The 16,343-nt window shown below is 37.7% G+C and overlaps 2 protein-coding genes across 5 annotated transcripts in view; one reads left to right on the forward strand and one right to left on the reverse strand.

The window, feature by feature from the left end:
* ANKRD45 (ankyrin repeat domain 45) overlaps positions 1-16,343 on the forward strand; it is a 55,737-nt gene that overhangs the window by 28,893 nt on the left and 10,501 nt on the right. The gene's annotated exons all lie outside the window — the stretch shown is intronic.
* TEX50 (testis expressed 50) lies at positions 2,488-4,617 on the reverse strand. Its single transcript, XM_082704453.1, has 2 exons — positions 4,186-4,617; positions 2,488-2,996 (listed from the first exon to the last, which is right to left on the reverse strand). The coding sequence occupies exons 1-2, from the start codon at positions 4,507-4,509 to the stop codon at positions 2,790-2,792; spliced, it is 531 nt and encodes a 176-aa protein (XP_082560579.1). The 5' UTR covers positions 4,510-4,617; the 3' UTR covers positions 2,488-2,789.

Below are 16,343 nucleotides of genomic sequence, written 5' to 3' on the forward strand. Positions count from 1 at the left end.
GCTTTTTTTTCTATTTTGCTATTGACCTCAAACATTGTACTCAATAGAAACTGTACATATTGGAAGTTAGTTGATTGACTAATTTCTAACAGTTTCATCAATAATTTCTTATAAGGCTATATGTATGCAATATGTTCAGGGCCATTTTCTGAGAGACTTAGGCAGAGTGGACCATTCCTTTTCTTTTTCTTTTTTTTTTTTTTAAAGATTTTATTTATTTATTTGACAGAGAGAGATCACAAGCAGGCAGAGAGGCAGGCAGAGAGAGAGAGAAGGAAGCAGGCTCCCGGCTGAGCAGAGAGCCCGATGCGGGGCTGGATCCCAGGATCCTGGGATCATGACCTGAGCCGAAGGCAGCGGCTTAACCCACTGAGCCACCCAGGCGCCCCCCTTTTCTTTTTTTAATGGTGTATTTGAACCATATATTGCCTTCCCAGGTAGATAGTTATATAATAATTTAAAATGACTTTCCAGGGAAAATTATAGTGCTGGAAGTCAGAATAGCAGTTATCTTTCTGGCAAGAAGGGAATTTCTAGGATGTAGTGTTCTTTTTCTTGATCTGGTGCATGGTGTGTTCATTTGTGAAAGTTTGTTGAGCTATAGATTTATAATTTTTGCACTTTTCTGCATGTATGTTAATGCTGCAATCAAAGGTCAAAAAGCTATGTGTTATTTTGAGTTTTAGTGATTTTTTTTTTGGTGAATTCATTTCCACAGCCATGTAGAACATACCTTAGAGATTCCAGGGAGATAATACCTGTGTAATTATGAATGTATACACACATTGGTTAAAAAACTAGTATTTGTGAAGTTCCTGGCATTCATTTCGCATGGTTCTCTTGCATTTGTGCTTTCAGCAAGCATTTATTAAATGCCCACTATGAGAATAGCATTGTTGCAGGTACACCTGGTTGTTCCTGCCCTCTGGACATTTGTTAGGTGGGGGATGATAAGCTATAGACATAAAAACATCAGAAAGCCTACCAAGAAGGGTTAAAATCAGCAGAAGATGTGGTCCATGCTATGGGGTGGTCAGAGAAGGTGAAGTTGGAGCATGTTGGACTGGAGCTGGGCCTTGGAGAATGGGTGGGATTTTAATACATGAGAAGGGGGCAGGGTATGAACACACCCTGAGGTTTGGGAATGAGTGTGCATATCGGGGGACAGGGATGAGATTGTCTTACTAGAATATTAGCGAGTCATAAGTTGCAAAGGAGGGCTACAGCACTAGTGGAATCATAAAAGCAAAAGTACATAGGTATTTCGCTGGAGTTCAAATACTGGTGTCTCCATTTTGAAACCTGTGACACCTTGGACAAGGTACTTAAATTCTTCATGGGGTTGTTGTGAGGAATGAAATGAGACAATACAAAGCACTTCCCGCAAGGCCTGGTCTATAATTAGCACTTGAAAAATGCTATTGCTGTTATCACAGCCAGATAAGTGCCTGAAATGCCAGGCTTTCATTTCATTTCTATTGGGAGTGCTGTCAGGACAAGTCTTTACTTTCCCAATCGCTAGCCATTTTAACTCCCCCTTTGCTGGCCTCCAGGCATCCTGTTAAAGCCTGTCTACTCCAGTACCTACCCTAAAAAGGGTCTCCTCCATACTGTTGAAAATTCCACTATCATAGATCAATTGCTTTGGATTTTTGAGTTTTGGAGACTTTTCATTAAAAGAAATTTGTATCAGTGTTTTCTTAGAGGGAATTGGTTGACAGGTCAGAACTCTGAAAGGATGGGAGAGACATTTTTGGAGATGCAAGAGCAGGGTTGTGCTAAGGGAGAATGGAAGGTAAGGAGGGAAGTCTGGAAAGTGGACTCAAACTTTTAATAATCCACAGTAACCTAGAGCAGGCACTATTCTGTTACTTGTAAAGACTATAGAGTTATATATTACTGTTTCGAGAATTGTTTTTTAAAAGTTTTAAAAGTTTTTTGGGGGGAGGTATGTTACAGAGCTGGCATGTTTTTCTGGCTTTTTTCAACATGTTTTAAATCAAATCTTCTATCCTGGTCTCAGATAGGTCTCCCAATTTTTTTGGAAAATATGGTAACCATACTTATAAAAATTGAGGTGGCTGATCAACAAAAGCCCAGAATACTTTCTAAAAACTGAGGTATATTATCAACCAAAGCCTGAAATTTTAAAAATGTTGGTACTTAATCATTTGTCATAATGAAAATGGAAAAATTTATACTTTAAAAAATTATCCTATTTCTTAATATTTCCATACTATTTCAACAATCTGAGATGGGAACCTAAAAGTCTCTGTGTGGCCAAAAAAATCTACTCAAGAAAGTGAGAAAAAAATTACTAACTCACTAATTAATTAATTAAAAGTAGCTTTCCATACCCAGGGTGGAGCCCAATGTGGGGCTTGAACTCATGACCCTGAGAGATCAAGACCTGAGCTGAGATTAAGAGTCATGGATGCTTAACCAATTGAATCATGCAGGCACAAATATTTGTTTCATCATTTTATTGAAATACTTAATCAAGATTCTATTCTACATATTGGTTAATGATTAATAATCTAATATACTAAAAGGAAAAAACACAAATATGAAGAAGTAATTGTATACAATCTTTTTCTAGTAAGTATGGATGCCTTTTTAGCAAAAGTAATTTTTCAACCCATACTTCTTTGGAAAGATTCAGTAAAGTATGTGACAAAAAATATTCCAAAGGCTCTCAAAGAACCATTTTTATCCTTGCATGAGTTGTTTCAACAGATTTCTTATGTAACCTCCATGTTGGACTGGGCTACATTGGCATACAGATGGGTCTAGTATCCTTTGGCTCCTTCTTCACTCCTCTTCTTCAGTTTTCGGTACTTGACTTTCTTAGCTGGAGTATGCTGGGACATCTGATTCAGGTACTTGGTCATCATTGATGTTGTGGCCACCAGCCGGCAGAGTATTTGATCAATGTCATAGATAGACGGATTTTCCAGGTCCTTAACAAATGTATCTTGGGAGGCTCGTTTTTTCAGCTAAAAGAAGACATGATATTACAGATTTTTTTTCCTACTGTAATTCAAATTACATTTGTTTTCTGGATATGTACACTTAAACTCTAAACACTGATTTTTCTATGATTTATATGATTTATCTATGATTTATATTTATATCAATCATTTATCATATGATTACATAGGATTTATCTCTACAAAAGAAAGGTTACTATAAAAGGTAGAAGAAATGCTCTTTTGTATATCATCTAAAATTACAGTGATCATTATCATGATCAGCGAGCATTTAATATGTGCTTTTTATGGTTAGAGCATTCTGCTGAAAGAAATTACTTGAATATTAGTAGAATATTTTCCTTTACTAACATATTATCAATATGCATCAACATATAATGCAATCAAATCCTAGTAATGTCATAAATATCTAATTGTTGTGAAAGTCAATGAGCTTTTTTAAAAAAAAGATTTTATTTATTTGACACAGTGAAAAAGAGCTCACAAATAGGCAGGGAGGCAGGTGGGGGTGGGGGAAGTAGGCTCCCTGCTGAGCAGAGAACCCGAAGTGGGGCTCGATCCCAGGACCCTGAAATCACGACCTGAGCCAAAGGCAGAGGCCCAACCCATTGAGCCACCCAGGTGTCCCAGTCAATGAGCTTTTAAGATTGCCTCAAAATACAGTTCCATTGGCAAAGTGGGAAATTAGGTTAAGAGTACCATTTCCCAGAATATTATCCTTACCTTAGAAATGAGTTTGCAGTCTACTTAAAAAAGAAAAAATAATACATGACAACTTTGACATACTTAGCTTTCTTAGGTAGGTCTGCAAGGGACTTTACAGATCCCTTGTCCAGACACTTTATACAATCTTTGAGTGACTAACAAAGATTGAGTGACTAACCTATGGGTCCAAACAGATAACTTCATCTCTTAACCATTCTACTCATTGTAGCTCATTATCTTCCTGATATATTTTGTAACTTGAAAGAGAGAGGATGAACTAGATTATTTATAAGACTTTCTAATTCAATACACATTATTGAACCCCAAGTATGTGCAAGACAATGTACTACATGTTTGGGGGTGAGTGGTGGGAGCAAGGAGATGTTACAAAGAGGAATAAGACATGGTACGTTCCCTCAAAGAAGCTGATAATCTTATGTTTTAAAGTCTATGGTATTTAGAACTATTACTATTTGCATCACTAATTCACCTTTTTTTGGTGTTTTTTCCATTTCATCCACAGGTAATGTACAGATAAAACAGACAGTATTAAAAAGAGAGCTTGTACTAAAATATAAATGAGATGTAAAGAACCCTGAAATAGATCCATATTAGCAAAATTGCAGCATAGTTTGTCCAGAGGGTAAGGTAGACAGTGAGACGGAGAAGGCTTAACTTTCAGATAATGCATTTCTTCTGGAAAAATCTCCCATCCAACCTTTGTCCAGATAGTTCCATCACAAATGCAGCAGCTCTCCCTAAGGAAACAGATAAACAACAGAGAAAAAGTTAGGGATAGTCCTTGAATGGACATCTTTCTTAATTGGGAAAAAAAAATCTACAGCCAAAAATTGGTCACAGAGCAGAATCACTCTGGGATCAGTTAATATGGTGCTCCACTGGACACATCGTCAGCATAATATACACCGATGACCATTATAACATCATCAGCCATAGTGATTCAGTATAGATTTAGTGATGTCATAAAGGACCACATGAGAATGAAAAGGTGTCATCCAGCCAATTACTGGGTTTCTTTCTTTCTTTCTTTTTAAGATTGTATTTTTAAGTAATCTCTACACCCAGCATGGGACTTGAACTCCCAACCCCCACCAACTGAGCCAGCCCGGCTTCCCTACAGCGTTTCTTAGGACTTTTGGACTTTTTGTTTTGGACTTTTTCCCCTTTCCTGAAAAATGAAAACTTTCCTAATTTTTGTTTGCTAATAACTTCTGTAATCACATTAACAGATTTTCATGGAAATAATTTACTTATATTTCTTCCAAGCCTTCTGAAGTATGGCAGTTTTATAAGTTGCTAGAGTCATACCCTTCCTGAAGCAATTTAGCATTTGCTTCTGTTTTGTTTTTTTTTTTCATTCTGTTTTTTCACTCTTCCCTTCAAATAGCTAAGCAAAAACTGAGTTCCAACCCTCTTTTAAATTATGTCCCTGTGGCGGCAATGTGATAGTGAGTGAGGGGTGGGGAATTTGGCATGGAGTATGATAAAAAGACATAGATCCTGCCTTTAAAAAGCTTACAGTCTAGAGATAGAAGCAAAAAATAAGATCAGAAAAATTATAAGACAGACTAAAATGAGAGCTAACTCAAATTATAATCATGTAACGGTTGAGAGAGCAATGAGCTCTACTTGGGAGAATCAGAAATTTCACAGAAGAGTATTTGAGTCAGCTTTGAAGAATGAATAAAATTTTGGGGGCGCCTGGGTGGCTCAGTGGGTTAAGCCTTTACCTTTGACTCAGGTCATGATCTCAGGGTCCCGGGATCAGGCTCTCTGCTAAGTGGGGAGCCTGGTTCCCCCTCAACCTCTGCCTGTCTCTCTGCCTACTTATGATATCTGTCTGTAAAATAAAATCTTTTTTGAAAAGGAGTAAAATTTTGGAAGATGACAATGTCGAGAGGACATCTTAGGTTGAGGAAGCATAATAAATTATAAACATAATAAATCGATAAATATTTAAAACATAATAAAATTGTAAACATAATAAATCGATAAATATTTATTGAGTACCTCTATGTGCTAAATACTCTTCCAGGACCTGAGAATATATGTACAACTTGGCACAAAACAGAATATGTTCCTGACGTTTACTTTCCAGGAGGAAGACCCAGAAATTTATGTCAAAATCTATAAATCTATGGAGTGCTTTCAAAAAAAGTAGAGCAGCAAAGGGGGTTATGAAGTCGCTAGTAAGGGAATGAGTGAGTGTGCGTTCCCTTAGAGTGGGCGATCAGGAAAGGCCTCTCTGATAGGCAAATGTCGGAACAGAGACCTGAAGAACTGAGAGTGAGGTTGGCAGGTGGGGATATTGCTCTGTAAATAATGGTTAAACTCTCTGGATGAATGCTGGAAGGGCTGAGTCTAGACAGGTAGTTTGTGGCTAAATGGGTGTTGGAGGGATCTGTGTTTTATTCAGTAGTCAGTAGGTGGTCATTTAGAGAGTTTTGAGGAGAGGAGTGACATCATAATAAACTTACCCAGTGCTTTACTCTGTCCCAGGCACTGCGCCAAGACATGTGCATGCATCATAGTACACTTTGTTTAGTTCTTAGGACAATTCTGTGAGGACTGTACTATAATACTTTCCTTTTATAGACAAAACTTAAAGGTGTTACTGTGGTCTAAATGTTTGTGTCTCCCCCACCCCCAACTCATATGTTAGATACTAATGCCCAGTGTCATAGTTTTAGGTGGAACCCTCACGAATAAGATTAGTGCCCTTGTAAGCATTTCCACAGAGCTCCCTGGTCCCCTCCATCGTGTGAAGGCATAGTGAGAAGGTGCCAGCTACGAAGGAAGAGCGCGCTCCTCAGACCGCAGCCATGTTGGTGCCTTGATCTTGGATTTCTCAGTCTCCAGAACTTTGAGAAATGAATTTCTGTTGTTTATAATCTACCTGGCCAGTGATGTTTTGCCATAGCAGCCTGAATGCCTTACACAGGTGGTGTTAGGAGGATGCTCCTCTCTCTACCAAACCACCCCAAATAGGCACATGCTCTTGGTAAAATCAGTGCATTTATTATACAAATGCAGTTTCATGACAAGTTCTTTAGTCCTGTCTTCTAATTCCTCCATCCTGTATTGGAATTCTGGAACTACCACTGACTCCAAGTTACCCAAATAGTGTAGCCAAAATCTAGACCTTGGATTCCAGTTTAGGGAATTAATTTTGCTTGTAGCATGAATGATGAGTTTGAAGCTGTGAAGGGATGAAAGCAAGGATACTAGTTAATTGGTCCCTGTACATTAATACAATTCCTGGAGCACCTGGGTGGCTCAGTCCATTGAGTGTCCAACTCTTGATCTTGACTTGGATCTTGATCTCAGGGTCGTGCATTCAAGCTCTGTGTTGAGCCCAGCATGGAGCCTACTGAAGAAATAAACAAACAGACAAAACCCCAAAAAACTATTCCAGACATGGGTCTGAATTTGACCTCTCTTATTATGTCCACTTTACAGATAGACAAATGAAGCTTAAGAGTTTGTTAGGTAGTAGAAATGACACAGCTGAATATTACAGTGAATTTTTTTGAGTTCCTATTTCAATTCCAGTTAGTTACCATACAGTGTAATATTAGTTTCAGATATACAATTTAGTGATTCAACATCTCCACACAACACCCAGTGCTCATCATGACAAGTTCCCCCCTCAATCCCCATCACCTGTTTCACCCAGTCCCCCCCACCCCATAACCATCAGTTTGTTCTCTATAGTTAAGAATCTATTTTTTGGTGTGCCCCCCCTCTTTTTTTTCCCTTATACACCTTTGTTTTTTTTTTCTTAAATTCCTCATAGGAGCAATATCATATGGTATTTGTCTTTTTCTGATTGACTTATTTTGCTTAGCATAATACTCTCTAGCTCCATCCACATCCTTGCAAATGGCCAGATTGCATCCTTTTTTAAGGTTAAGTAATATTCTATTTTATATATATACCACATCAGTATAGATGTCCTTCAGTTGATGGACACTTGGGCCCTTTCGGTAATCTGGCTGTTGTAGATAGTGCTGCTATAAACATCAGGGCGCACATATCCTTTGAATTAGTGTTGTTGTATTCTTTGGGTAACACATAGTGCTGCAATTGCTAAATTGTAGAGTGGTTCTAGTTTTGACTCTTCAAGGATTCTCTGTACTTGCCCTGGTTTGCCTTCCCAACAGCAGTGCGAGAGGGCTCCCCTTTCTCCACGTCCTCATCAACACCTGTTGTTTCTTGTGTTTTTTATTTTAGCCATTCTGACAGGTGTGAGGTGATATTTCACTGTAGTTTTGATTTGTATTTCCCTGATGATGAGTGATGTGGAACATCTTTTCATGTGTCTGTTGGCCAGCTGGATATCTTCTTTAGAAAAAATGTCTCTCTGTGTCTTTTACCCATTTTTTTGTTGGATTATTTGTTTTTTGAGTGCTGAGTTGTATAGGTTCTTTATATATATTGGATACAATCCCTTTATCAGAGATGTAATTTGCAATCATTGTCCCCCATTCCACAGGTTGACTTTTAGTTTTGTAGTTTGTTTCCTTCTCTGTGCAGAAGATTTTTATTTTGATGAAGTCCAAGCCTTTGTTTTTGCTCTTGTTTTCCTTGCCTCCAGAGACATATCTAGAAAGAATTTGCTATGGCTGATGTCAAAGAGGTTACTGCCTGTGTTCTCTGCTAGGATTTTAGTAGTTTCCTGTCTCACATTTAGGTGACAGTTATTTGAAGTTATTTTTGTGTATGGTGTAAGAAAGTGGCTCAATTTCATTCTTTTGCATGTTGCTGTCCAGTTTCCCCAACAGCATTGGTTGAAGAGACTCTTTTCTATTGGCTATTAATTCCTGCTTTATTGAAGATAAATTTTTTTTTAAAGATTTTTTCTTTATTTATCTGACAGAGATCACAAGTAGGCAGAGAGGCAGGCAGAGAGAGAGGAGGAAGCAGGCTCCCTGCAGAGCGGAGAGCCCGATGTGGGGCTCGATCCCAGGACCCTGGGATCATGACCTGAGCCGAAGGCAGAGGCTTAACCCACTGAGCCACCCAGGTGCCCCGAAGATAAATTTTTTTAAAGATTTTATTTATTTATTTGACAGACAGAGATCACAAGTAGGCAGAGAGGCAGGCAGAGAGAGAGGAGGAAGCAGGCTCCCTGCTGAGCAGAGAGCCCGATGTGGGGCTCGATCCCAGGACCCTAGGATCATGACCTGAGCTGAAGGCAGAGGCTTTAACCCTCTGAGCCACCCAGGTGCCCCTATTGAAGATTAATTAACCCTATAGTTGTGGGTTCATTTCTGGACTCTCTATTCTGTTCCATTGATCTATGTGTCTGTATTTATGCCAGTACCATACTGTTTTGATCACTACAGCTTTGTAATATAACCTGAACTCCAGAATTGTGATGCCTCCAACTTTACTTTTCTTTTTCAAGGTTGCTTTGGCTATGTGGGGTCTTTTGTGGTTTTATACAAATTTTAGGATTATTTGTTCTAGCTCTGTGAAAAATACTATTGGTAGGGATTACATTAAATATGTAGATCACTTTGGGTAGTATAGAAATTTTAACAATATTTGTTCTTCTAATCCATAAGCATGGAATGTTTTCCCATTTCTTTGTTTTTCATATTCATCTTTTTCATCAGTGTTTTATAGTTTTCAGAGCACTGCTCTTTCACCTCTTAGGTTAGATTTATTCCTAGATATTTTATAGTTTTTAATATAATTGTAAATGGGATCAATGTCTTAATTTGTCTTTCTGGTTCTTCATTTTTGGTATATAGAAATGCAACAGATTTCTGTATGTTGTTTTTGTAACCCGTGACTTTACAGATTTTGTGTATCACTTCTACAGATTTTTGGTGCAGTCTTTTGGGTTTTCTATATAGAGTATTATATCATCTGCAAATAGTGAAAGTTTGGCTTCTTTAGTGCCAATTTGGGTACCTTTTATTTCTTTTTGTTGTCTGATTGCTGTGGTTAGCACTTCCAGTATTATGTTGAATAACAGCGGTGAGAGTAGACATCCCTGTCTTGTTCCTGACCATGGAGGAAAAGCTCTGGTTTTTTTCCCCCATTCAGAATAATATTAGTCGTGGGTTTTTCATATATGGACTTTATTATGCTGACATTTGTTCTTTCTAATCCTCTTTGTTGAGAATTTTTGTCATGAATGGATGTTGTACTTTGTCAAATATTTTTCTGCATCTATTGAAAGGGTCATATGGTTCTTATCCTTTCTTTTATTAATGTCGTATATCACACTGATGATATGTGAATATTGAACCATGCTTGCAGCCCAGGAATAAACCCCACTTCCTTTATTCACAGATGATTCCACCAAACATATAAAGAATAGCTAATACATATCTTCTCAAACTATTCCAAAAAATAGAAAAGGAAGAAAAATATCCAAAATCATTCTATGAGGCCATGATTGGTGAATGATTCTTTTAATGTACTGTTGGGTTCAGTTTGCTGTTGAGAATTTTTGCATCCATGTTCATCAGGGATATTGGCCTGTAGTTTTCTTTTTAGAGGAGTCTTTTTCTGGTTTTGGTATCAGGGTATTGCTGGCCTCATAGAATGAATTTAAAAACTATTCTTTGTAATAGTTTGAGAAGAATAGATGTTAACTTTTCTTTAAATATTTGGTAGAATTTGTCTGTGAAGCTGTCTGGTCCTGGACTTTGGTTTGTTGGGAGATTTTTATTATTGATTTGGTTTCTTTGCTGGTTATCAGTCTGTTCAAGTTTTCTATTTCTTCCTGTTTCAGTTTTGGTAGTTTATAAGTTTCTAGGAATTTATCCATTTCTTCTAGGCTGTCCAGTTTGTTGGCACATAGTTTTTCATAATCTTCTCTTATGATTGTTTGTATTTCTGTGGTGTTAGTTGTTGTTTCTCCTCTCTTGTGCGTGATTTTATTTGGGTCCTTTTTCTTTTCTTTTCTTTTCCTTTTTCTTTTTCTTATCTTTTTGATAAGTAGGGGCTTATCAAGTTAGTTAATTCTTTCAAAGAACCATCTCCTGGCTTTATTGATCTTTCCATTTTTTTTTTTTTTTAGTTTCTATATCATTTATTTCTAATCTTTATTATTTCTTTTCTTCTGTTGGCTTTGAGCTCTTTTTCTTGTCCTTTCTATCCTTTAGGTGTAAGTTTATGTTGTTTATTTGAGATTTTTCTTGCCTCTTAAGGTAGGCCTGTATTGCTATATACTTCCCTCTTGTGACCACTTTTGCTGCATCCAAAACCTTTTGGACCATTTTGTTTTCATATTCATTTGCTTTTATGTATTTTTTATTTCTTATTTGATTTCCTGTTTGACACATTCATTGTTTAGTAGCATGTTGTTTAAGCTCCATGTATTTGTGAACTTTTCAAATTTTTTTTTTTTTTTTGTGGTTGACTTCAAATTTCATAACATTGTGGTCAGAAAATATGGATGGTATGACCTCAGTCTTTTTGTACTTGTTGAGGCCTGATTTGTGACTTAGTATGCGATCTGGTCTGGAGACCATCCCATGTGCACTTGAAAAGAATATGTACTATGCTGGTTAGGATGGAATGTTCTGAATATATTTGTTAAGACCATGTGGTCCAGTGTGTCCTTCAAAGCCATTATTTCCTTGTTGATTTTCTGTTTAGATGATGTATGCATTGATATAAGTGGGGTGTTAAAGTCCCCTACTATTATTGTTTTGTTATCAATTAGTTCCTTTATGTTTATTATTTAATGTATTTGAGTGCTCCCATACTGGATGCATAAATATTTATAATTATTAGATCTTCTTGTTGGATTATCCGATTATGATATAATGCCCTTCTTTATCTCTGTTACAGTCTTCATTTTAAAGTCTAGTTTTCTTGTAAAAGTATTGCTACTCTGGTGTTCTTTTGACATCCAGTAGCATGATAAATGGTTCTCTATCCCTTCCCTTTCAATCTGCAGGTAAAAAATGAGTCTCATGTAAGCAGCATATAGATGTCTTGTTTGTTTGTTTTTTACTCTGTGTTTTTTGATTTGAACATTTAGTCCATTTACACCCAGAATAATTATTGATAGATATGTACTTAGTGGCATTTTATTACTTGTTTTGTCATTGTTTCTGGAAGTGTTCTCTGTTCATTTCTTGTCTTTGTCACTTTTGGTCTTTCCTTTCTACTCAGGGAGTCCCTTTTAATATTTCTTGCAGGGCTGGTTTAGTTTTTGTTTGTCTGGGAAACTCTTTTTCTCTTCTTCTCTTCTGAATGATGGCCTTGCTGGGTAGAATATTCTTGGCTACAGAGTTTTCCCATTCAGCACTTTGAATATGTCATGTCACTCCCTTCTGGCTTGCCGTGTTTTTCTTGAGAAATCTGCAGCCAGCCTTGTGGGTCTTCCCTTGTAAGTTAAGGACTCCTTTTGTCTTGCTGCTTTTAAGATTTTTTTTCTTTATCACTATATTTTACAAATTTAGTTACAGTATTTTTGGTGTTGGCCTGCTTTGGTTGATTTTGATGGGAGTTCTTTGTGTCTCTTGGACCTGGATATTTGTTTCCTTCCCCAGATTAGGGAATTTTTTTGCTATTATTTCTTCAAATAAATTTTCTGCCCCCTTTTGTCTCTTCTTCTTCTGGGACTCCTAGAATACAAATGTTATTACTTTTGATGAGGTCACTCAGTTCCCTAAGTCTATTCTCATGTTCCATAATTCATTATCTCTTTTGTCCAGCTTCCTTAATTTCCATTATTTTGTCTTCTGTATTGCTAATTCATTCTTCCTTTTCTTCCAGCCTGGTGTTCATTGTCTCAAGCCCGTTTCTAATCTCAGTTATTGCAATTTCATTTCTGACAGATTCCTTTTAACTCTATTATTTCTGTGTGATGGGTCTCCCTGAAGTCTTCCATTCTTTTCTCAAATTCAGAGAGTATCCTTATGATGCCTTAAATTCTCCATCAGGCACATTACTTATATTTGTTTCATTTAGATCTCTATCCATAACCTTATCTTATTCTTTCATATGGTCTGAATTCTTCCATCTTGGCACTTTGTTTAAGCCTCTGCTGCCTCCTCCCTCTCCCCCTCAGCCCCCTCTTCCTTCTTCACCTCCTTCTCCTTTCTTCTTTTCTTCTTCTTCTTCTTCTTCTTCTTCTTCTTCTTCTTCTTCTTCTTCTTCTTCCTCTTCCTCCTCCTCCTCCTCCTCCTCTTCCTCTTCTTCCACTTCTGTGTGTCTTCCTCTCTGGCTTTAGTTGTAGAATTTGTTCAGGTTCATTTCTGGGAAATTTAGGATGATCATTATCTACTTGTGTTTGTGGGACAAGATGAGCCTATCGTCCCCTTATCCTGCTTCCATCGTTCTCTGTATAGTGATCTTTTTAACTCTCTCAAAAACTCCCATATGGACTTTCATGAGACTGTATGATGATCATGGTAGGCTGGATAATGGCCCCCAAATATATCCAGGTCATTAACTGGAGTCCATGAATGTTATAGGGCAAAATGGACTTCGCAGATATGATTAAGGATTTTGAGATTGAGAGATTATCCTGGATTCTCCTGGTGGACCCTAAATGTAATCACAAGTGTCCTTAAAAGAAGGAAATAGATGTTTGACACGAAGAGGAGGAGGTGATGTGACTGAAAGCAGAGAATGGCATGATGTACTTTGAAGGTGTTGGGAGGGACCATAGTCTGAGGAAAACAGAAAATTGCTAGAAGCTGAAAAAGACAAGGAATAGTTTCCCCTCTCAGGCCTTTAAAAGGAGTCAGCACTGTCTGTGCTTGACTTTCATCCAGTGAAGTCAATTCAGACTTCTGGCACTCAGAAATGTAAAAGAATACATTAGTGTCTTAAGCCATCAAGTCTGTGATAATTTATTATAGCAGCCATGGAAAACTAAGACAGATTTTGGTACCTGGAATTAAGGTACAGCTATAAAAAAATATCTAAAAACATAGAAACAGTTTTGGAATTAGATAGTGAGTAGATAGAAGAATTTTGAGGTACAAAATAGAAAAAGCTTAGATTGCCTTGAGCAGACTGTTGGTTGAAACACAGACAGTAGAGATTCTGCTGGTTAGGGTTCATGTTCTTGGAAAACGGAGGAAAAACAAACATGGCAGAAACCTTGGCTGAATTGTGTCCTGTCCGTATATCAAAAGCAGAATTTGTAAGTGGGAAACTTGGACCTTTCGCTAAAAGGATTTCCAAACAAAGTGTTGAAGGCATGACCTGGTTTCTTCTTGTTGCTTATAGTAAAATGTGAGAGGGAAAAGATATACTGAGGAAAAAAACCTGTTATGTAAAAGAGAAATGGGACTTGATAACTTGGGAAATTCTCAGCCTATCCAGGTAGCAAAAGTGCTAAAATTAGGAGATTCACTGTTAGGAAAGTGTGCTCTGGAGAAAAAGCAAGGATGTGACTTAACAGTGTTTTGTGGGTGCTGAAGAGATTGGGTGCGTTACTCATGGCTTCCCTCAGCCATCTTAGCAGAAGCCAGAAATAGAAGTAAGATTATCTAAGAAGGATCCATGGAGGAGCCTGTTGTTTAACGTAATGAGTCTCTGTGGCTTGCAGGGAGACTCGCAAGGTTTTTGAGGATGTTGTACCAGTAGCAGCATTGTCAGTTTGAACAAAGGGAGATGAGAAAACAAGAAGTAAAAAGGTTGTTTGGGGCGCCTGGCTGGCTCAGTTGGTTAAGCATCTGGTCTTGGCTTAGGTTATGATCTCAGGGTCCTGGGATCGAGCCCCACATCGTGTCATCAGGCTCCTTGCTCAGTGGGGAGTCTGCTTCTCCTTTTCCCTCCCCCACTTCCCCTGATTGTGCTCTCTCTCTCTCAAATAGATAAATAAAATCTTAAAAGAAAAAAAAAAAAAAGGAAAAAAGGCTGCTGGACTCCCAGAACTCTGCAGGCAGGAAACAGACTGATGAGGCTATTCAGCTGTGAACACATGCTACCTTTCCTTAAAAAAAAAAAAAAAATGGAATGCAGTCTGGAGCGCCAGCCAAGAGGATGGAACCTTCTACCACATAGGATTATTCTTAGGTCTTGACATCTAATAGGATTTGCCCAGTGGGATTCTAAAATTGCTTGGGACTGGTGACTCCTGTTTTCCTTCCACTTCCTCCCTTTCTGAATGGCAGTGTCTACAACTCTTACACTGCGTCTGTCCCACCATTGTGTTTTGGGAGTAGAGAACTCAATTTCTAGTTTCACTAGTCTGTAGGTGGAGAAGAATTTTACTCCAGGTTGATGAATCACACCAAAGTTTCACCCATAGCTTGTTTAGATGATTTAGATAATGAGATTTAAGACTTCTGAGTTGATATTTTAGATGAGCATTTAGACATTGGGTTGATATTGTAATGTGTTGAGATTTTTGGATATTGGGATGAGGTGAATGTATTTTGCATGTGGGATAGTTGTGAATTTTAGGGCAGGCTGTAATGAGCTGAAAAATGGCTACCAAACATATCAAGGTCCTTATACCTGGAAACTGTGAATGTTATTTCACATGGCAAATTGGATTTTGTAGATCCTTCAGTCAAGCATGGGGAGATTATTCTGGATTATCAAGGTGAGACCCAATAAACTTTGAAGATGGAGGAAAGAGCTACCAGTCATGGATACAAGCTACGACTAGGGCAAGAAAATGGGTCTTCATCATAGGTTCCTCAGAAGAAATCAGCCCAACACCTTGACTTTAGCCCATTGATACCAATTTTAAATTCTGGATACCAGAACTATGAGAATAAATTTGTGTTGTTGTAAGCTAGCAAAACCTATGGCCATTTGTTATAGCAGCCACAGAAGGTAAATACACCAAAGCTTCAAATTAATTTGGGGCTTATCTACAATTTGCAATATTCAGTTGTTCCATCTAGGAATATGGTAAACCTTTCCATTTATTTGAGTCTTTTATTTCTCTCAAGGTTTTGCAGATTTTGTGATGACTTTACTATGGATGCTATAATGAATGGAATTATTTTAAACACTTGAAAGAAGGAAAGAAAGAAAGAGAGAGAGAGAGAGAGAAGGAAAGAAAGAAAGAAAATAAATCTGGGTGCCTGGCTGGCTCAGTTGGAGGAGCATGCCACTCTTGATCTCAGGGTCATGGGTTTGAGCCTCATGTTGAGTGTAGAGATTACTTATATAAATAAATATTTTAAAAAGAGAAAAAACTATTTTTGAGTTTATTTTGAAGGACCACAAAGGGTAAAAGGAAGTGACAGCTTATTTATTGGAAATGAATTTTTGTTCCTTTCTCTAGAGTAGATTTTTTTTTTTAAGATTTTATTTATTTATTTGACAGAGAGAGATCACAAGTAGGCAGAGAGGCAGGGAGAGAGAGGGGGAAGCAGGCTCCCCACTGAGCAGAGAGCCCGATGCGGGGCTCGATCCGAGGACCCTGAGATCATGACCTGAGCTGAAGACAGAGGCTTAACCCACTGAGCCACCCAGGTGCCCTCTAGAGTAGATTTTTTAGTGCTAGCTTCGGCAGCACATATACTAGAGTAGATTTTTTAATGGAATATGGACTCTTTAGGATTAGGTGTCACATTTTATATTTATTTGTCTTCAAAATTTTAGCATCATTTTAGGAACACAATGAATGTCCCAAAGTGCTATGCGAATTAAGTTATCTATCTTGAAATTCAATGAAACAAC

Source organism: Mustela nivalis (assembly GCF_964662115.1).
Source record: "Mustela nivalis genome assembly, chromosome: 16".
NCBI lineage: Eukaryota > Metazoa > Chordata > Mammalia > Carnivora > Mustelidae > Mustela > Mustela nivalis.

Excerpts from the sequence above, each read along its gene's own strand:
- TEX50 (XM_082704453.1), bottom strand. The coding sequence starts at position 4,509 with ATGTCCATTCAAGGACTATCCCTAACTTTTTCTCTGTTGTTTATCTGT. Across the intron at positions 2,997-4,185 it reads GGAAAAAACACCAAAAAAAG|CTGAAAAAACGAGCCTCCCA; the intron begins GTGAATTAGTGA and ends GTCTTCTTTTAG.